Source organism: Calonectris borealis, chromosome 2 (assembly GCF_964195595.1).
Source record: "Calonectris borealis chromosome 2, bCalBor7.hap1.2, whole genome shotgun sequence".
In the NCBI taxonomy this organism is placed as follows: Eukaryota; Metazoa; Chordata; class Aves; order Procellariiformes; family Procellariidae; genus Calonectris; species Calonectris borealis.
The window spans coordinates 43691936-43713739 of record NC_134313.1 but is presented as its reverse complement, the minus strand read 5'-3'; the positions used below and the strand labels follow the sequence as shown (position 1 = coordinate 43713739).

General features: G+C 41.7%; 1 protein-coding gene across 12 annotated transcripts in view; it reads right to left on the bottom strand.

Annotated features, from left to right (window-relative positions):
• Positions 1 to 3612: 3612 nt before the first annotated feature.
• Positions 3613 to 21804, bottom strand: part of PLAG1 (PLAG1 zinc finger) — a 50803-nt gene continuing 32611 nt past the window's right edge. For 9 of the 12 annotated variants that reach the window (XM_075141818.1, XM_075141821.1, XM_075141823.1 and 6 more), the window contains 3 exons: positions 12707 to 12806; positions 8493 to 8851; positions 3613 to 7898 (listed from right to left, as the gene is read on the bottom strand). In XM_075141818.1, coding sequence (XP_074997919.1) covers positions 6635 to 7898; positions 8493 to 8734 — 1506 coding nt within the window. In that variant the 5' untranslated portion in view covers positions 8735 to 8851; positions 12707 to 12806 and the 3' untranslated portion in view covers positions 3613 to 6634. Of the gene's footprint in view, positions 7899 to 8492; positions 8852 to 12706; positions 12807 to 15785; positions 21800 to 21804 lie in introns of those variants that run through there. The other 3 variants (XM_075141828.1, XM_075141827.1, XM_075141829.1) reach the window with 3 other exon arrangements.

Genomic DNA, 21804 nt, shown 5'->3' with positions numbered 1-21804 from the left:
GCTAACAGCCCTAGCTAATAATGATAAGCAGCAGTTAATCTCCTAATACACTTCTCAAACTTTTAAGCACAAACTAAATTTTGTAATAGAGCTTATCTTGCTGTCCTGCTTGCTGCCTGTTAGTGATGGCAAACCTTTGCTGTGCAAACTACAGCAACTGCCACTTTGCAAAACTTAATTTCTATCTGATTTAATACGATGTTTTGATTTGCAAAGCAGGGAGGCCAACAGCATGTAGCTGCTCAGTTCTTGCTAGTCCAGTTTTGGATTTCTTTATCCTAGGGCATGCTTATACATGGGAAGGAAAAGGAGGAAAGTGAAGGGAGAAACCTGAATAGTCTTTCTCTTCCACTTCTGGAGGACAGCAACACCAGATATAGAGAATACTGAAGGACCAGTTTTCTGTACTTTCTGACGTGAGTTTTGGAAAGGGGTGGTTACAGGAGAGAGAGAAGGGAAGGTGCCTGTGGCTCTGAATTTAACAAGGGAACTCTGGAGGGACTGCACCAAGAGATCTCTGGATACAACATAGATATCATCCACGCAACCCTATTCTACTTATTACAGAGGCTGCCGGAGCTTCTAGAAGGTGTCCGTTTGGAAGGAGGACATGTTAATCCAGTAACAGTGGGTGAGAGCAGCTGTGATAGCGAGGCAATGGGGTGGTTTTCTCTCGGGGGAGGGGTGCAATTTGCAGAGTATTTCATATCGTAGAGCATCTGTAGAGCTTTTGACTCTCAATCTAACGAGGCCAACCCTCTCAAGCAAGTTAGAAACCTGTGACACAGAAGTGATACGTCAGTTCAAAGGAAAGGGGTAGGGATCGCAAGAAAGGAAAAATGTCTGTGTACGGAGAAGGCAAAAGCCAACAACTCTCTGTAACAGTCATTTCTCTCAGACTGGGTTACAGCAAGAAATCTAAAAAGTCAAGACTTGGAAAAGAGAGGAACCCAAAAGCAGGGAAACACAGACAATGCTGAGGATGTTAACAAAATATGTTCTGAAAAGCAATGAGACGTGAAATGTGCTAGTCTTTTACTTTCCTAGCCAACAGTCTACGCTAGGGAACCACGGTGTGTGACCAGCAGAGGCAACTTTCTGCAGTTGCGAGCAGGCTGCTCGTCTGGCTGCGCAGCACCTCTTCCCCCCGCGCCTTCGAGTCAGACTTCTTTGGCAGTGTCACAGGCAGAGTCACAGGAAGTCTGTGGGATCAACGCAACGGAGTTTCTCCTGGAAATATTTCAGAGAGACAACCCAGATACTGTGTCTAGCACGCGACACACCCTTAGAGTTTATCCTGCAAACTGTAACAATCTACGTAAATGACTTGCATTAATCTGAAGTGATGCGGAATCACTCACCTACGTCTCCCAGACGAGCGGTCCCACTACGGAAACCCCAAACTCACCTTCCAGTGTCTCACAGCGTTTCAAAGTGCAATTTGGTGGCAAACTCAATTGCTCCCTTCAGTTCAGATCTGTCTTGTCACAGACACAGTAGCATCATCCAATTTGTTCCTTGGAGAAATCATGAAACGCAGATACTTATGCTTTAAGATTTTCTGAAAAACTGACATTTTACCAGTCAGAGATTAGAAAGACAGTTATACCTTTGCAAACTCAGAATAACTACACCCAGCAAAACTGGATGTATTCTGTAATTACTTATTGCAATCCCAAACATGCAGATCAAGATTATCTATTGAAATGCCAGGCATAAGTTATTCATTAACTAAAACCATTCTGTAATTTTATTGATATATTTTGTGGAGTTCACATATTTTTGTACAGCAAACATAACACTGTAGGCCACAAGAAGCTGCAGCACTATTGTTTAATAGCAGCAAGGTATATTTTATAATCAGGGTATGTGGACAATAAATAGTCTGTTTCTTTGGATGTGAATGTTTAAAATGAAGTTCTGCTGCAGCTTCATAATGTGATTGCTATTTTACAGAGCTTATACACAAAAATATATATGCAATCTTTTTGTCTATATTTTATACAAATACAACAGTAGTTTGTGAATACATTTTAAAGTACATATACATGATAAGCAACTCGATTTCCCGTATCACAGGATAGCAAATTTTAAATGCAAGAAACATATACAAATTCAGTCTGGAATGCAGGGTTTTCTGTGTTCTTTTTTTTCTCTATTTTTGACTCAAAACTTTTATCATTAAAACATTTTAGCATACAAGTCCAAACATTTTTTCCACTAGCTAAAAATATAATTTCAGCAATCCGAGTCAGGTTTGGGTGTGTCATCATTCCCCAATATACTTTTCCCAGTTTTTGTCTAAATTCAAAGGCTTTTCGTAATATATAGTATGTTCTTCACTCCACACCATATAAAAAGCCCACATTTAATTTTAACTAGCAGTCACCTATTTTTGTGAACAAGAGCTGGGCTTGTCAGCGTTTAAATTTGCATGTCCAAAATTTTACTTTTGCAAGTGCTTATGAATACATTGTGGTGTTGCACAAAGTTCATTAATGACAAATTAAGTCACAGTATAAAAATATATCATACAACTATAGGTCTAGTATAGTCCTTTTTTCTATGGGTAAAAATACATCTGAATGAGACAGGGAGGTTTGTAGCACCATGAGAGGAGTTGTATCCCAAGTTACATTAGCAGCATGATCCAATATAACAATATTGCAGGAGTGTTTCTGAGGAGATAAACATTCACTCTGGTTCAACTGTACCACTGAAGCTTATACTGAAAAGTGTTTACATATGATTAGCAATAGTTCTGTGTCACTTCCAGGGCTAGATAACTGTTATCAAAAGACACTGCCTTCCAACAAAAGTAAGACACCCTTACTGCAGAAAAGCTTTGGGACTATCCAAACACATTTTGAACTACTGTGGCGTTATTTGTACGTCGAGCGTGACGCTAAGTAGGCTGTGGTTTTAACTGTACACTGGGAGGATGCAGGATGGGCAGCTAAGCCTATACGGTTTACTACATACCAGATAAGTACATTTATTTCAGAGGCTTATCTATAGACTGAGAAGAATACAGGATGAGCTGCTAAACCAGTGTATGAGACAGACATAACGAAGGATGCAATCCTGCTCCCCTCGACCTTTACGGATGCAGGATCAGGCCCTAAGTTAACTTCAGACAGCAGCATAGCGATGATAGGATATGATAAAATAAAATCTGTATCAAATACTGCATGTTAAACATTTTTGCCATGGTTTACCATCCAGAACTCCAGAGGACACAGTTTGCAATTGGTGAGGACAAACTCCTAATTTTTTTTGACCGGTATCCAAAATGGCAGTAGAAGACAGTGTAGTTTGAAACATGTAAACCTAGTAAAAACCATTGTAAAACCCTTAAGAAAGACACACTGGTTCTGTGCAATATAGCAAATTGATAAGAAAACACTGTAAAAATGTACCTGTTTAAAATTACAATGTCTACCATTTTGTACACAAAGCATTATACCAAAGGCCTACATATATGTAATCTAATGGCACTTGAAACAAATTATAATAAAAGGTTTTATAATAAAAAGCATAACCTGTAAGAAATTTTCTTAAAAGGTTTAGGTTTTCTTTTTGAAAGTGCTATATCTTGTAATATGTGTAACATAGAGGTTGACCAAGCTTTATTTTAAAAAATATTGGCCTATAATACATGTTTAGCTCACTAGGCAAATGATCCTGAAAATATGTACTCTTAACATTCATTATTAGCTTAATAAAGCAATCAGCTCTGGCTCATGTTTCAGTCAGTATATGGTTTTTAAAAACCGCTACTGCCAAATTAACAATAAATCACTCTATTCCACAATTTACTACTAAATAAAGCACAAGCAACAAGTACACAAAAATATATATATTTAAAAAAAAACAAACCTTACTAGAAGTTTTAGAAGTTGCACAAAGAGTGGTGCATGATCAGCCAGCCCTCCCCCCTCCCGCCGAGAATCCATTTGAAATCGAGAAAACAGGGTTTAAAAACTGACGTTAGTTAGTCGTGGCCACTCTGCCTAAGCGATATTCAAAAGCACTCCGGTGGTGGTAGTATTGCTTACAGTGTCAGTCTGCTTCCACGTTACCGTACATCCTAGTTCAGTGGCAAACACACTCGGCGCAGCCACCCACTGAAACCCTGACTGAATGAGGTTCAATATCTTGTCTGAGGTCCCTATTTCTCAAGTGAAATGTACGCCTAACTCCAAAGTGAAATGTCAATCCCTTTTCAGGAAGCTAAGGCACGAACAAAGTAGTAAGGATTCTGGCTACGCGCTAAGAAACGGGTGTTGGCAAAGTGTCTCTTGGGTTTTGTTTTTTTAACCAAGTCTAAACAGCAACTGAGACTGATAAACAGTCGCTATGGATCGGGAATTTGTGTGCCGGAGGCTGCCCGGGCCGGGCAGCGCTGCCCGGCCACGCTGCTGGGCCGGCCGCAGGATGCCAAGCACTCGCGACTTTCCTCTGCTGCGGGGGAGTTGCAGATGCTCGGCTCCACGCGGGACATGGCCCACTGGAGGAATTAAGTCCATTTATCTTCATCTCAAATTGATTTAAAGGATTGAGAATAAACTGAGTTCTTCCTACATGCGTTATGGTTGCTGACTTAAACTAGAGTTACATTTGGTTGCATTCACCTTGTGCTCTGTTCATCTGTGTTTTTCTTTCCTTTAGAAAGGTGATGAGGAAAAAAGCAATATTGAACAAATCATTCAACTAAAGATGTAAGTAAGCGAGCAATCTGTTTCACAGAAACCAGAGGAAGCAGTCATGAAGCAGAGCTAAAAGCCCACTTTGAGATAACGTGCTCCTAAACCCAAAATCTAGGAGTAGTTCGCAGAATTTCAAAAGGTATTTTCCTTATTAATACATCCTTATTTTAATGCCTTTGGAACACAAACACATTTATAAAAATGTTATCTTTCAGTAATAAAATTTAAATACACATATGTATAAAATAGTAAAACTACACCTGCATATTGCTCCTAGAATTAAAAAAAAAAAGTAGGAGCTACTGATAAAATATCCGGAGCATGAGCTCCTTAAATGGGAGCAACTTTTGTTTCTGTGAAGTATATTTAGTTTAACCACTTAAAACCTTGTATGAATCCTCATTATTGTTTGAGAAATATTAATGTACGTGATTTCTATTTTTTAATTCCTTGTACAAAAATGACAAGGAAAAGAACGTTCTTGTTGAATTACAGCAAATCTAGTTTGCTTTCATGCATCACAGGGTTGGTTTTTTTTTTTTTCCTCTTTTGGTTATTAGGGGTTGGGGAATAGAATATATTGCATTAGGTAAAAGTGGTGTAAGCAATATGCTTTTACTTCACTCCTAAGAGTCCTGTCTTTAAATCTTGGCAATGGGCAAAAAGTCCCTAACCAAGTACCCAGGTGTAGAAAGTGTGATTAACATCTAACTTGTTGCTTAGGAGGACATAACACACCATGTAACACAACTGAAAAGATCATTCCAATAAAAAACAAAACAAAACAAAACAAAAACTGGTATTTGCAAATTTACATTCACTCTCTGACTGCACACTAGTTTTGAACTGAAAATAGATACACACTTTCTGGCTGGACTTGATCCACCCTTTGGCGGTGGCAGCTGGGAGAAGACTGATGCCTACAAATGTGAATACACTATTGGAAGATTCCTATGCAGTACTCTTTCTATGCTACTAAAGAGAAAAAACAGCAAGTTAAGAATTAAAACAAAAACTGTGACAAAATATTCTGCATTACTAAATTACAACACTTTTATATTTCAAGATCAGCCATTAATTTCGCCTGTTTCCCTCTACCAGAGTCATGAAAGCACAACAACACCGTTCCAAATTCAACTTGAAACATTTGTCATTTAGGCAAGCAGAGATTCTCTGTTGAAATTCTGTTCAGCCATGATTTTAGAGAATTAAACTAAATTTTTTTTTTCATTATCCATAACAGGCCACAAAAAATTACGCCAGAAAATGGCAAAATTCTTAACACCTTTTATAATGACTTCAATACAAGTCAAAATGCTATATATATGTACATGTGTATATATGGACTTCTATATATACACACACAAGTTTTCAGAAAAATCTGAATTCTATATTTATTTAAAAAATTTAGATTTGTCATTATAGAACAGATCAGATGTGTCACCATTTGGGAAGAGGATTCGTTTGGAAAGGGATTTTTCCCAAATCTTCAGGAACCTTTGTGATACATATTTTAACTGGATGCTTTGCAAATACTAGAATATATTAAAAGGTAAAATTGGTAGTTCTACCGCTGACATCAGTAAAACAGAATAGCTGTATGGTTGCAAAAGTTTTAAAAAAGGGATGAGTGTTGAGAGTTTGCTTGGGATGACTTTCTACTGAACATTTTAAATGTGTCAATTGGCAGTGAAAATGAAAACAATACAATGAGACTTTTGTAAAAAGAAAACAAAGTAAACACAGCTGAGAATAAACACTTTCAAAACATTTTTAAAAAGTTAATTTAAATTTCTTACTGGCTTCATGAGATTGGTACTGTACAAAAGCAGAGAATTTATAATGTCTTATAGTAGGCACTAAGTTAAAAATGGTCACCTAAGGCATTTCTACAAATAGACAGTAACAAGCCAGCTTTGTACATCCTATTGGAAAGCTTGATGAAATCGTGGTAGGGTGGTGGTTGTGCTTAGACTGCTCGTGAAGGCTGCTGACAACGAGTGCAGAGACCCAAGACCTATACTATTGCTAGGATCTTGTGGATCCTGGGTTTGTGGTGGAAGTTGAGTCATAGAAGAATGTGCCTCCTCTTGCGTGTAACTCATTCCGAGGTTTCCCACTGAAACAGAAGGATTATAGGGAGGGCCATTTACAGGTATGAAGTTGAACAGCTGAGAAAAGTCCAATGATGGGGTGTTTAGAGGTTCGCTAATAGGAACGGAACCCTTGGAAAGGGAAACCTCCCCAGACCCATCATCTAGTGGCCCTACTTGTGGATCCAGCCCTAGTTTTGATGAAGATGCTTGAGAATCCTGGGATGAAGAAGGCATACCACTTTGCAACTCCATTAGGTAACTTTCGATTTCCCCTTTCAATGGCTGTTCTTTTTCAGGCATAGAAATTGCGTATGAGGTAGTACCGAGCGGATATTTCAACGATAGCTGGTGAGAAGGGTGGACAGACTCCATATCTATTGGACAAGGCATTCCCAATGGTAACGATGTGGCAACCATTTGGTGTGCAGATGCAGAACTCTGCATGGACTGAATCTGAGTGTTGTAGAGATTTAATTGCAAAGTGTTTGTAAATGGCTTTGATGTCAGTTCACTGGAAGGTAAAGACATCACTGGAAGCAGCTCATCCTTAATAGGCACAGAAACATTGCAGGTAAAGGGATCTAGAAGGTCCATTGGCTCTGTTTTGACCTTCAAAAGTTCTTGGTTGTGACTTTTCTTCATGTGGCGCGTGAGGTGATCCTTCCGCCCAAATCTCTGTGCACAGTACTGACAGAGGAAGTCCTTTCTTCCAGTGTGCACTACCATGTGTCTACGGACATCCTTTCGGGTGTAGAACCGACGATCACAGTGTTCACACTGGTGTTTTTTCTCCTTCACTCCACCCGATGACTTGCCTGCGTGAGTTTTTAGGTGCTCCAGCAGCACTCCTGTGCTTTCAAAAGTCTGCAAACATACCTTACAGGTGAGGTCACCGCTTGTTGCAGCATGCAAAGCCAGGTGACGTTTGAACCCAAGCTTGGTATTGTAGTTCTTTCCACATTCTTCACACTTAAAGGCCTCTTTGTTGGGATTATGTGTATGTAGGTGATTCTTTAGGTGATCTTTTCGGTGAAACATTTTCTCACAATAATTACACTTGTGGGTTTTCTCAGGAGAATGAGTAGCCATATGCCTTTAAACACAGATATATTCTGTAAGTAATTATTTTGATCAAAAAACACACGTGCTCATTTTTTAATGGCAGCTAAATACTACACTAAGGGCTGCTTTGCAACAGAACCTTTTAACTGAAAGCATGACACTACAAAGACAGTTCGACAAATTTAAATATAGCAAAACGCGAGCCATTTCTCTTAAATCGACACTTTAGTTTTGGTGGGTTTTAGCTACTGTAACAGGGGTATATGGGCAAGTATGAAAGTACTCGTGTAAAAGTCCATAGCCAAAAAATTTTCAGTCCATACTCTTTTTTCTCGTGACAATTCCTTATACAAATGAAAATTCTACGCTCATTAAAAAAAACAAAACAACAAACAAACAAACAAACAGAAAACAAAAGCAGAAAACAAATTAAGAAACAAAATCAAAGACATTAGCTTGCAAACTTAGGTAATTTAGAATTCTAGAAACAATCCAATGGCTACTTTAATTAACACATCCTCTCTGCAATCAGCTGAAGGCGTACACAAATATATACTTTTACACGGCTTAACACGGCCAACATAAAATAGATAATATAATCTGAAAGATAAATAGAGTTTAATACCTTAGTAATTTGTACTTAGAAACAAAGGCCTTGGTGCAGTCTTGTTGTGTGCACTTGTAGGGCCTCTCTCCTGTGTGAGAGTATGAGTGAACCTTTAATTTCTCAACACTGTTAAAGGCCTTGTCACACAGTTGGCAAGGAAAGTTTTTTCTTGGTTTGGTTTCACCACGCTTACGTTTCCCTGAAGGGACTTTCTGGGTATCTCTTACTTCTGACAAATCACCAGGAATGACAGTGGCCATCGCAGCCTAAACCAGGCCTTCTTGTTGGACACTTGGGAATTGCCCAACTCCACTAAATGATTTAGCTTTAGATGGCTTCTCAAGTTTCATGTGGTCGTAAAAGAAAGCAAAAGGGGACTGGAAAAAAAAAATAAGAAACAACTAGTTTGTAACTAAACTTAGATTTTGAAGTTTACTTGCTATGTGATGCTTCTGAATAAAACTTAAAAATAAAATTAGGTTCAGCTGGTCTAATGTAATACCTGTAGGTTTCTTTACACTATTTCCTGCGACTCTTAAAACGCATTGCTCAGGATGAACAGATCCACATATGCCCTGAAATCACACCTCACAACCTTCCCCTCAGGCACTGATGGAGAACAGCAAAGTTTCCATCAGATTACAGGAGGCATCAGGCAAAGAGCCTACCTACCCAGACGGCTTTTGGCAGCTTCGTATTTCAAAGGAATTAAAGCCCTGCCTGTGGTGTTTGCACAGACACACGCACACAGGCACGCACACAGGCACACACAGAGTTATCAAAGTGAAAAATCTGTAAGCCTCGAAATGTTTGAAAACCTGCGCGAAAAGCAGCAGTACCCATGCTGACAGCCTGGGAGGGCAAAGCTCAGGTTCTCGGGCGTACCTCCTCGCGATTACTGCACGTCTATGCATCTACTCTAGGAAGATGTACGCATTGCCAATGATTGCTAACGCCAGGTGAAATTCTCCTGTAAATTTAAACCCCTGATGTATTAACAACAGAAATCCCACGGATTAGGGACAGATTAGATAGATTAGGGTTTTACCAGCACAGCGCTGGAGACCCCCACCCTCCTCACGCTATCCTGCAAGACGTAGGGGCTCTAAGTGTTGAGATTTAGGCTAGCTCAGGATGGAGGCTCTTGGTTCTGCTGGGGCATCGCAAACTGTGAATTAAACCAGAGGCTCTCAGCTAAAGGAGGTGCAGGACGCTCGTGTCTGTCTTGCGGGCGAACAGCTTTAGATTCATTATCTGGTAACGTCTAGTAGCAACTGGGCGCCTGCCGTTACAGGGCGCTCAACAGCCCTCCTTTGTCAGGGGTAGCTGGCAGCTTTTTTTCATCATTGGAGCACAATTGCTACTTTAGATACCAAAATCCAGTGCTACTCATTGCGGGAAGGGTCGAGCGCGAGCTCTGTGGCAGCGGGGGCGAGGAGGAGGACGGTGGGAGGACGGCACTCAACGCAAGCGTTGGGCAGGGCCAGAATGCCCCAAAATTTGGCCTTTCTCCTGCAAAAGTGGCAACCCCCCCCCTTCGGCCCCGGTGTTGCAGCTCGCAGCTGCTGTCCGCTCCGGCCTCTGCCGGGGCAGCTGCACGAGAGGCGGCTGGGCCGGACGGCACCGAGGCCGGGGGCAGCGGCCGGGCTGGGGGCTCGGCGGCCGGCCGCCCCCGCGGTCCCTGGCAATGGGTCCGGGGAAGCCAGCAGCTGCTGGGACAGGTGGAGCTGGGTGGCTAGGAGCCGGGCAGGGAGCACCAGGCCGCAGCTGCTCCAACCTAACGCCACCTCCCCGATAAACAAAACGGGCTCTTCCCCGCTGGCAGCGAGGGGAGGCTGGATAGCTTGGAGGCAGCCTGGCCCTGGTCTCAGCTGTCCTCTCTCCCCCACCGAGGCCGGGCTCCGCTCAGCAGAGACGGAGGGAGCCAACCGCTCCAGATGGGAGCGGAGAGCAGCGCCCAGGTGCGACGGGGGCAAAACTAAACGGTCCTTGCAAGAGCCCCAGCGTGGCCCTGGAAGAAAGTGGGGAGGAAGGAGAGCCTGTGCTTTTCTCAATGCACCACAGGACAGGAGGGCGGGGGGGCAGGGAGAGGGAGAAGGGGATGCGCCTCTTTAATGTCTGCATTTTATGAAAGCTTCAGACTGAGATTTCCATTTGAAACGCGTACACAGAGTATGTCTTTGTCTATGCCTCTTCCTCCCTCCTCCCCAAAACTTCTCCCTTGTCTTTACAAGAGGAGAGAAACACTGGCACACCAAGATGGAAATCTGCTGCCTTTCAACCCTATAGTCCTTGAATGGCAGGTTAAGCTATGCTACTTTCTTTAAGCAAGAAGTTTTGTAAGACCACCTTTACTCCCCCAAATTTTATATGGAACCACTAACCTCTTTAAAGATACCCAGTGACAGAAAAGGTGTTTCTTTAAGGACTCTTATTGTTTCAGATTCGTCTCTGACTCATTCCCACTCATGGGACGAAGCCTGGAGACATCAATTCCATGAGTGGGAACACGGACAGGTCTTCAAACAATCAGCTTAATTTTTTTTTCTGTCTCATAAGCAGCTTTCTAGCTCGTCAGTGAAAAAATGAAACAGTTGTTTGGAGACTTGAGATCAAAGTGTTTCTGCAATAAAAGTAAATGAAGACCAGTTCCAAAGACTTCAACGGAGACACCAATGTAATCAAAGGGAGGGTCTGATTCACATTGAAGTTGTGATAAATTTGTGGATTGAGAGATTTTTCAATATATACTTTAATTAGAATCTGGTAATAAAATTAATTGTGCTTTCCTGTAAATGAACACACTGGTCTTCTACGCATATTGGCCTGAATATAGAGTGAAATCTTGTTTTAGCCTAATCTCTCCTCACTAATCAAGTTCTGGGGGCGAAAAAAAATCCAACCCACTCTATGCTTACACAGGGTGTATCTATACCACACAGGCACCCATATGAGACCCGCTGCACAGAGCCGACAGTGCAGCAGCCATGGCCCTCGCTGCGTGGCTACGGCACCTACAGTCTCAAAGGGGTAAGAAAGGGCTACAGCCTCTTTCGCCTCCCTGCCAAATCCACACCTAACCTGAGAGGGGCAAGGCAGCATTAGCAGAAAAGGGCAAAGAAACTACCTCCACAGTCTGCTGCAGGGGAGTGTGGTTAATTTGACCATGCTGGGTCCAGAGCTCAGCAGCAAGTGGCCTCCATGCCCAGCCAGTGACAAGGGAAGCAGGCGCAGCTGGTGGGATGTGGGGAGGGAGGGTGAGCTGCCGCGGGGAGGGACGACGGACAGAACTAGGATGGGGCTGTGGGGTCAGGGAGGCACAGGGAGCGCCGCACGGGGGTTGGGGACATCTAAGGACATGAGGATAGGGGTGAGCTGGTAACGCGGGGGGCAGGTGGGGAGGAACTGAACGTGCATCCGGCTGGGGAGATGCAGGAGCTTAGGCCATGCAGAAGGGTGATATGCAGGGTCTGATGTGAGGCCAAAAGCAGTGTTTGTTGTGGAACAGCATATCAGGCTTAACTGTTAAATTAACAACTCTGACAACTTCCCACTCCTGTTCTGAATGCAAGGATCGCACCTCAGGCTGGAGGCCATCCTATATTCAGGCCAATATAACATTACTGTTATCTTCTCCAAAACTTCAGGTTACCTATTTGCTGTACCAGATGTAACTCAGAACGTTCTCACAGATGAAGAATTCAGGTTTTGTTCCTCTATGATCAAAACTAATTAAGCTGACTTTGAATTGTGTTTAAGTGTCCTTAAAAATGCATCATTAGAACAAATATAGTGTGGATCCAATCTTTGACAATGACATTGTTTTATTAAAAAAACATGTATGCACTATTATCTCAGTACCATTTCTCAACAGATGAGGCAATTAAGAACTTCAGTATTGATCTCTGAATAGCAAATAACCACTTTCTTTTTTTTCTTGTGGATATATAGACTGAGCAATGGAGATAAAACTTAAAAAACCACTGATCCTCAAATATTACACTTTCCAAAGACCAGCTGAAAGAATTTTATGAGTAATATTGCCTGTTTGTGTCTCAACATATTATCACTTAAAATCCTCATTCTTATTGGTGCTTTCACAACTGCAGGATGAATGATTATATGCAGTATCAAATATAACAAACACATTACACAAAAGCTCATATATAATACTATTTTTAAAGAAGCATATACTTAAAACAGGATTAAAGCAGCCTCTGTTCAATGCACACCTGATGTTTGCCCACTAAAGTCCTCAGATTTTGGTCTTAACCAGTTCCGCTGACTCTTCTTGGAGGAAACCAGAATCCAGTACTTCCCATTTTTACTGGTCTGAAAAACAAAAGGAAGAATGGACTAGACTCCAGCGAAACCAGTATATTCAGAAAGGCTGGGATGTGGCAAGACCGGGGGTTGGAAAGAATCGGAAAGGAAAAGTTAAAAGGGATAGATCCAACCCATGCACAGAACATTATGCACTGTTAATTATAAACTGTAGGAATCAATCGTTCTTGCATTATCAGTAGCAATTATGCACTTCAATTTGCAGTATACTTACATCATTTCAACTAACGCTATGCTGGACAATAACACATAAAGAGATAAAATTAGACAAAAGCAAAGGAGTTTTCAATAAAGTTATAAACAAAACAAAAAAAAAATCCACAGACCACAAATAATTTAGAAATAACAGCGAAACACGTAAAATGCTGGGCCCAGACTTGAGTTTCTTACTCAGAAAGAACTGAATAAGAGAAGGTTTCTGGATTAGGCCCAAGTTTACTAGAACCTAATGCCTTCATTCTGCTTAATTATACAGGAAATAGCAGCTTAAAAGGTGACCTGCAAAGGAAAATAAAATTAATTTAAAAAAAAAAAAATAAAGCCTCTTAATGATGTACATGCTACAGGTAAATCCCAATAGAGGGCAAGTCTAGGTGTGCCTGAGCAAATCCAGAGGGCCTTTCTGGAATTTCCCTTCTATCTCCCTTTTCCCTGCCACCATCCTTTTGTAAATTTGCAGCATGTCTCCCTTTTCTTGCTAGCAGGCCTCCTGGATGACACGGAAGGTACACGCGGAAAACATGTTCAGCACCTCATTGTAACGGGGAGGTTTATCGCCTCCAACTCTTCCAGATATGTAAGGGCGAAGCCGTATACAGCGCGCATACCCCACGTGGCATAGCAGACTGAAGGTATTTGGCAGGAGCCCTGGAGCAATGTAACATTTCCCCCCGCACAAACAATTTTCCCTTCTCCCTTCCCATTCACTCCAGTAAAGTATTCTTCCTTTTGGTACCGAGTTCATCTTCGCACAGCCCCAGCCGCCTCTGCCGGTGAGCATGAGCGTGAGCAAACCGGTGTCCTTGAACACCTATTAAAGGCAAAAGGCAAAAGACTGAGGCTCTCTGACAGCCAAGGAGCATTTATCTTGGGCTTTGTGCATACAGGCAGGAGGCAGAAACAGCTCCAGTACCCAAAGAAAAAGTGAAAGCTTTGTTTTCAACTAATGAGCAAGGGGGCACAACCGTCACCTCCTCTTTTGGAGGTCCCCAAATCACCTTGTTTCAGGAAGAAAATGCTGATGACTCCTCACTCCCTCCTCCAGCAAGACCTTTATAAATTAGTTACCCTGCGATGCCTATCTCAACATCTTCCACTATCACAGCAGAAAGGAAGAGCTTAATTATCCAGATGTTTCTACTAACGTAGCTCACCATAAGTAGACAATATTTAAGACAGTCACATAAATGTAATGAGCTAAGTCCTCGCGGACTTAGTCCCTCCACTATTGGTATTTACAGATTATTTCCTGTTCGAAAAACCCCTCTAAATTCTATCTAAAATATTATAATGCCCTCTCAACAGTATTCAACATTTTCTCTTAAATGCTTATGGTGCTCAATTCTCACTGCACATCTAAAGTCACTCTAGCAAAAAGCAGATGCCCTCAGAGACGGGCCATTAGAGGCATGGAAAGACTATTGTATCATGGGCAACTGAAGCAACTGGAACAAGAAAATAAGCAAGATAAACACCAGGTGTAGTTAAAATGCTGAAGAGAACGAAGGAGGAAGGTCAGGTACTCTTATTCATTACCTTCTGAATATAGCAAAATCACAATGCAGTGGATCCAGATGAGGGCAATGCTATACCTACAATTAGCTGGGATCTCAACTTCTATAAGACCATTATTAAGCAAAGACCTTAACAACATACACACAAAAGGGGATAAGTTTGTATGAATAATGAAAACTTCTGCTACATTTGACAGGAGAGAAAATAAAAAAAATTCCTATGCTTTGCGACAATAAATCAGCTACTGGATAAAAGACTTTTTCTTATGCACAAAATACAAAAGTTGTTCATGATAATGCTGATTTTTAAACCACCTTTCTCAGAAGCTTTTGGTGCTAGAAAATCTCTGAGGCAGGATACTGGACAAAGATGTACCATTCTTCTCGTAACTGCTTATAGTTATAGTGTTATTAAGTTTTCTTCTCAACTAGATGAGTTAGGAACAATTTTTAATGAATACAAAGCTCAAACTATTCTCCACGTGAAGCAGAGAAGCATCACACTGCAAAAAGCATTGTCAGATGCATATGCCCAAAACCCACTTGGGAACTAGTAACAAAATACGACTTCTATAATTTGTCAGATTATAATTCTTAGAATTTATCAGATCTTCCAGTATCCATGAGGCACTAATTTTGCTAACTCTCCAAACATCCAAATAATTCCAGGTTAGACAATATTTGAATTTCTACCATCTAAGAAGAAAAAAAAAAAAAGCCCCCAAACGCTAAGCTAAATCATTTATTCCTGTTTTTAATATTAAAAAAGAGCAACATTTTTTCAAAATTCACAGTTCATCTTTAAAAATCTGAAAAAATAGCTGCACTTGAAAGTGTTTTAAAACATTATTTGATATCTAAACTAAAAGGATAACGAAGACGTTACACAAATACAACCATTAATCCTCCTCCTAACTTCCATTTCTTACTTTTCTTCAAAGTGTCCAAGCACAGTAAAGGAATACACCAGTTTCATGGATATTTTCTTTCAAAATAAGAGAGCAATAATGAGAACACAGTACTGAGAACACAGTATCTGAGATTGTGCCTTGTATACAGAACAGTGAATCTAGCTTCAATCCCTGAAATTAATCAGTTTTAAACCAGAGGAAGGGTCCTAGAAACATTAGAGTTATAATAATGGTGGAACTGATTAAGGATTTTATAGTATTACAGAGTCATCCTGGGTTTTAAATATTTCTTTAAGGAAACAAAATGAAAAGCGGTTACTTACCCTATGGAAACTGTGATTCTTTAAGAAGTGCTGTCCACACAGATCCCAGGTGAGCATGTACTCACACGAACAGGATCAAATTCTCTGAAGACAGTAATGTCCATCCAGGCTGTGCCTGTGAACCCTCCCAACTGCTACCGGCAGCGGTATAAGGCAAAGGGCTCCTAAACTGTGCCACGCACATCGTCGCACCACCTAACGCGGTCTGCAGCAATGGCAGCTCCCAGCTCTGCTCTTCACTCATGCTGTGGGGCAAGAGCCATCCCCTGCGCCACTGCCATCAACGTGCTGGCTTGGAAAGTGGCAACCTCCCTCTTCAGTGGCTGCTGTAGCCCTGCCGCTCCCAAACCTGTGCTCCCGCCTCGGGGTTTTAGATGCTGATGTGAAGGAGCTGGCAAGGTTTGCTGTGGCTGATGAAAGGGAGCAGGGCCATGGGAGAGAAATACGTGGGCAAGAGTTGATGTCCTAGCTGGGAGCGCGGTGTGAGGATGGGAAAGCTGAAACACGGACTGGCATCCTGGTTTGGGAAGAAGGAGGATGAACACGTGCAGCCCAAGGAAGCCAGAAGCTTCTGCTGCTCAGGGTAGTAATGAGCAACCTAAGCTCAGGATGCCCCAGTCTAAACTCTCTCAAGTTTGCCACCAGTAAAGACTCCTTCAGAGCAAAGGACAAGAGGTCGCTTGTGGTGCCTCTATGGAGAATGTGCCTGGAAGAGCCACAATTACTGCAGCGTAAGTAAGCATTTTTCTTCTTTTCTGTATGAGGTGACTAATAGTCACCTGACTAAAGAAAGTACTGACAGAGGAAACCTGCCCTGCCCGAGCAGTCAGGGATAGCTGGGGGAGCTGAGCTGGAGGAAGCATCAGCAAGAGACAGTCAACGTATCCACTTACTGTGGCTCAGAAGAGCCAAAGTGACCGCACCTCCACTACAGAGCGGCAGAACTGAACTACAAATCCCACCACATCTGCCCCCTCAGCCGGGGCTGTTAAAATTGTGCAAATGTTGCCAGAGCTCCTGAAGATTAAGGCAGCCGAAGAAGGAGCACCACTTAGCCTCCTCCTGCTTTTCTTGTGCTGTGGGCTTACACAGAAGCCTCTCACTAGGCAGTTCAGTTTGTGGAGGTGCAGATTTAATCCTCCTTCCTTCAGACACCTCTGCTGGGACAGTTGTTGGAAGGGGCTGAGGGCGTAAGTGGCAAAGTGCCCACACCACTCCAGGACAGCACGCTGGGACCTGCAGCCCCGCAAGGCTCAGCCATCCTTCCTGGATCATAAAGGATCCACGTGCCTACTGCACACTTGCACTGACCTTGGAGCGAGTGGTAGGTCTGACTGACTTTGTAGACAAATGCTACTTTTTGCAGTAGAAGACTCATCTCAAAGTAGCTGCAGGTAGCAGAAGGTCTAGCTGCCAACCTGGGACTTCCAGAGGTCCCTCTTAGGGAGAATTAACTTTCAGTAAGGCAGGATCTCAGCTGGAGAAGTTGATCCCACCAATGGAAATAGTCAAGCATGTAAGAAAAATCCATGCTTAACTGGCAAAGATGTTGAAGGATTGATGACTTTAGGGGTGCCTTTCTCCCTGTTGAATTAAAATCAGTCTTCTGACTGATGCAGGGGTCTACAACACTGTTTGTTCTTGGCAGGTCACCTGATCTGCATTTATTTGAACAGCACGTCACTCTTTAAAGGAGACAGCCAGTGAAGCCTGTTCACCTTTGATGCCTGCGTTCAGAAGGAGAATCCTGTCTTAGGAAGATGCTGATTCTCCCCAATTTGTTCTTGGCTGGATGGGGCCGGACGAAGAAGGGGGCAATGAAGGGAGGTGTCTCTCTGTGGCCTGAGTTCTCCTACATCTGGAAGCTCAAGCTGAGGCTTTGATGCTGGAGGACAAGAAGGGGGAAGAATGGGCATTGCTGGGGTGAGACTGTTAACCAGAAGGCGAGCTTGACCAGGGAGCCTGCCTAGGCCAGGAGCAGCTCGCGCCTGCACTTTCACAAAGTGATACTTCATTTAATTTTCTGCCTGTTTTATTGTGTAATTTGGAAGAGATTTGAACATGTACGCACATGTTTCTGCCCTAAGCAATGAAGACACCTGGCACGACTGTCTATAAACACGGCCCTGCCAAACGGCGGGAGGCACAGACCTCAACCCCCGGAGCCCTGCCTCTGGCCATCGTGGCCTTTCGTACAGCAGGCAGGGAGAGGGAGAGAGCCAACAGGTACACTACCTGACAGCAGCCGGGAATCAGCCAGGGTTTTACAGCTCCTGTTCTCTCACATGCTGACGGAGAGATGTGAAAAGACAAAGGGCTCCACGCTGAGGCCCCCGGGGGACGAGATGGCATTGAGAGGTGGGTGAAGCCATTTGGCCTTTTGCATTTTTGGACAACAGTTATTGTAAATAATTGTTCAAAGATGTAAGCACTGGCCCTACCATACAGGAGCGTTTCATGTCAGGGGAGCACCTGCACATACGCAAACTAATCACAAAAGAACAGATAGGTTTTTGGGTTTTTTTATATACAAGGCTGTGTTTATCTTATCTTGAACTTCAGGACTTCTCCTTACAGCAGGCAGCTGAGTTCAGAGAAATCCTTCTCCACGGATTCAAGCTCTAGCCTACAGTATAGAAGGGTGGCTGATGCAGCGTGGTAGGACAGCAGCAAGAGCACGCACAGGCTGCAGGAAGACACAACCAAATCCAAACATGCAGCAGGAGAAGTGCCCGTGAAAGCTACTGCAGGAAAATGGAATGATGTGGGCAAAACAGTGAAAATATCTATCCAGTGATCTTAGGTATAAACATAAGAATGACTTAGAGATAATAACACATAAGACTTTACCCCTTGGGGAAACAGCCTAACATCTAGAACATAATGAATTAACATAAGCACTGAAACTAAAACCAAGCAACCATTGTAGTCTGCTGTTAGTGACAGCACATTACTAATATCTACTGTGCGCAGAACAATGATTATGCTGCAAAGAGTATTATATAGAAGGTAGAAAAATACAAGAATTAAGATATTTTATCAATTCAAAATTTTAACAAAGTCTTTGTTGGGTTTGCTTTTTTTGTTAAAACATCCACAAAACTGAGAAACTTACTGAAATTGCATAAAGTCGAGCAGGAAAAAAAACCCATCCTTTCAAAGTAGTGTGAAATATGGGTAGCAAAGGGAACAAATGCACTAAAATGATTAAACCCATTTCTTTTCTTCTGGGCAGTAAATACACAGATTCCACTAGTAAACATCTGTTAAATGTACATACCTTTTATTAATTAATACAGCAAGCATTTGGAGGAAAAAAAACACTAGGTTGCTGTGGAACAGTAAGCATCATACAAAAATAGGTATTTATACAGATTTGACCACTAAATACAACATGGTTTTTTTCATGATCATAAGATTATTCACAATTCTTGAAAGCTGTACTACAGTCATGAAATTTGGACAACCAGCTTTTTAATTTTAGAAAATAACTCATTCTTATAATATGCTACACTAGAAAGTGTATTACATAACCTTTTTCAGAATATAGAAGAAAAATTCTATCACGCCTGCCTTTTTTTTTGTCTTCTTAAGTTTCTGGGAAAGTAGAACATGAACTTACCAACAATTATTTTATCATGACCTAATAGTCTGTAATTTAAAGAAAAAAAAAATCACAATACTATCCAGCATCTCTTTGTGGGCTTTCCATGTTTCAAATTACTTAGGTCCACTTTAAATCTTGAGAGCTCAGTTTTGGTTACTAAATGTTCCAAAGGATTCCTGATTATATACTAAATTAAAGGAAACAAGAGCTGCCTAGAGTTAACCCATCTGATGATTGTGGTTTTATGAGCTTTTTAAGAATCTCTATGGCACTGCATAGATGTTTTTCTAAAAACCTTGGAAAGGCTGTGATACAAATAATGTTGATACTGTAATTACTGTTAGAATGTTTTAAACCTGCAAAAGTGCTTTCATGTATTTTGGAATCACACCACCCCCCTAACCCCCCCATCCAAGGATAATCTGCATCCATTTTTAAAGTGATGATGCTTCTGTGAAAGCAAAGTTTGGTTACTATTTAATCTGCATACAGGACCATGTCATTTTTATAATAAAATCAAAAGCAAATCCTGTATATGTACAAGTAAACACAAACACACATCCTAAAGGTGCCTATGAGATTATACACTACTATCATCAGGAATTAACTGATGTTCATAAGGAACATTATTTTCCTTTGTTCCAAGACATCTTAAAATGAGACTAGGTGTGTGGGCGAGATTAACGGTACATCTAACATACATTATTCTGCCTCCAGTAATAGCCAAAAGTACAGAACAGGTCACGAACGTATGATATTTCTCACTGATTCTCTTCTGACCTCCAACTACTTTGATGTCAGGGACTTCCTGAACCATATGTGGTTTCTGTTAGTTTAGCAATTTTCAGCACATCACCCTTCCAAGCAATAGTACACACACCCCCTGGAAACTCTATCAGTTTCTAATATCTACAGCATACTTTCTAAAAGTCATCCCACAGGTCTCTCCACTACCAATTTTATGGAAAACCTTCCTTTTGAAGGCTTGAATCTGCCTTCCCTACTAACTGTGTATGTTCTTGTTTTGAAAGGCAGTGGTTAGCCTGCCTCTTCCTTCCTCTGCAGATCTCCATGACATTGCCCTCAATTCATTCCTTTCCCAGACCAAAGTCCCAGTTTACAGCAGTGTTCTTCATATGGAAGCCACCCCATGTAGCTCATCATCCTTGCTGACCTTCTCTAAGCCTCTTCCAGTTCTAATCAATCCTTTCTCAGATGAAGGCTCCAGAAGTGCACACAGCACTCAGGAGGCAACTAGAACATACACTCTTGTAATGGCATTCTCTATTTTATTCTGTATTTCTTTCCCCTAACATTTGGGTTGTGTTTTGGTGACCAATGAGCTCATGATCTCACAGAATCACCAATCACAATGCCCAAATCTTACTCTTCAATGGTAATACTCAGCTTAAACTCATAATCTTATATATAATCAGGATTGTTCTACCCAGTGCTCCTCAGTTATCCTCATTTAGCTACACTGAATTTCATCGCCCATTTTGTTGCACAGTCCTCAGCACTTTAATGTTCTTCTACCGTTCTCCACAGCTGGCTCTCTTCTTCATAGCAAACTTGCTGACCCAATTGCTCATCCCCTTACTGATACCACTTACGAATGTGATGAACAACACAGATCTCTGTGGAACGTAACCGGGACCCTTCTTTAATTGAGAATTGACCTTCTACTTCTACCCTTTGATCCTACCTTTTAATCTGTCATTTACTTGTGCAAAGACCTTCCCTCTTACATTATGGCTCCTTAGTTTCCTTAAAAAGCCTTTTTGATAAAGTTCACTTTTGATTTTTGAACCAGAACATCTTTTATTCTTGCTGATGCCCCCAAAGAACTCCAACTCCCTAAGACAGGACTCTCTTACAAATGCTGCTTTGACTCTTCCCAAATAATCATACCTACCCAGGTGGCCACCAATTCTATGCTTTATTATAGCATCTACCAAAATTGCCTTTGGTACAGATTTCAGATTTGCCTGGTGCAGGCCTGCCTGCCCCAGACCACCCCTGAAACCATAATTTTACATACTTAGATTTCAGAAGATTTTTCTAAGCCTGAATACTTTAGGATGTACTTTTAAAACAACATAATTAGGCTGCATAGCACAACTAGATAGAATAGGAAGTTACAAGTTTTGCTTTTTGAGACAGAGTCATCTAACTTGAATCGTAACGCAAGATGTTTTCAACAGTTTCAGTACCCAGTCAAGTAAAAGGGTTTCTGGTGCTCTAGTCTGCTAGGTGGAAATCACAATGACATCAGTGAACTCAATGTAAACTCCACAACATAATCCTGTGCAGCTAGTGATCTCTGCTTAGTCAGAGAGATGGTCTGAACTGGAACAGCACAGAAAAAAGCAGCCACCAGTCACTCCACTTTGTGCTGTGCTCCTCATTTAA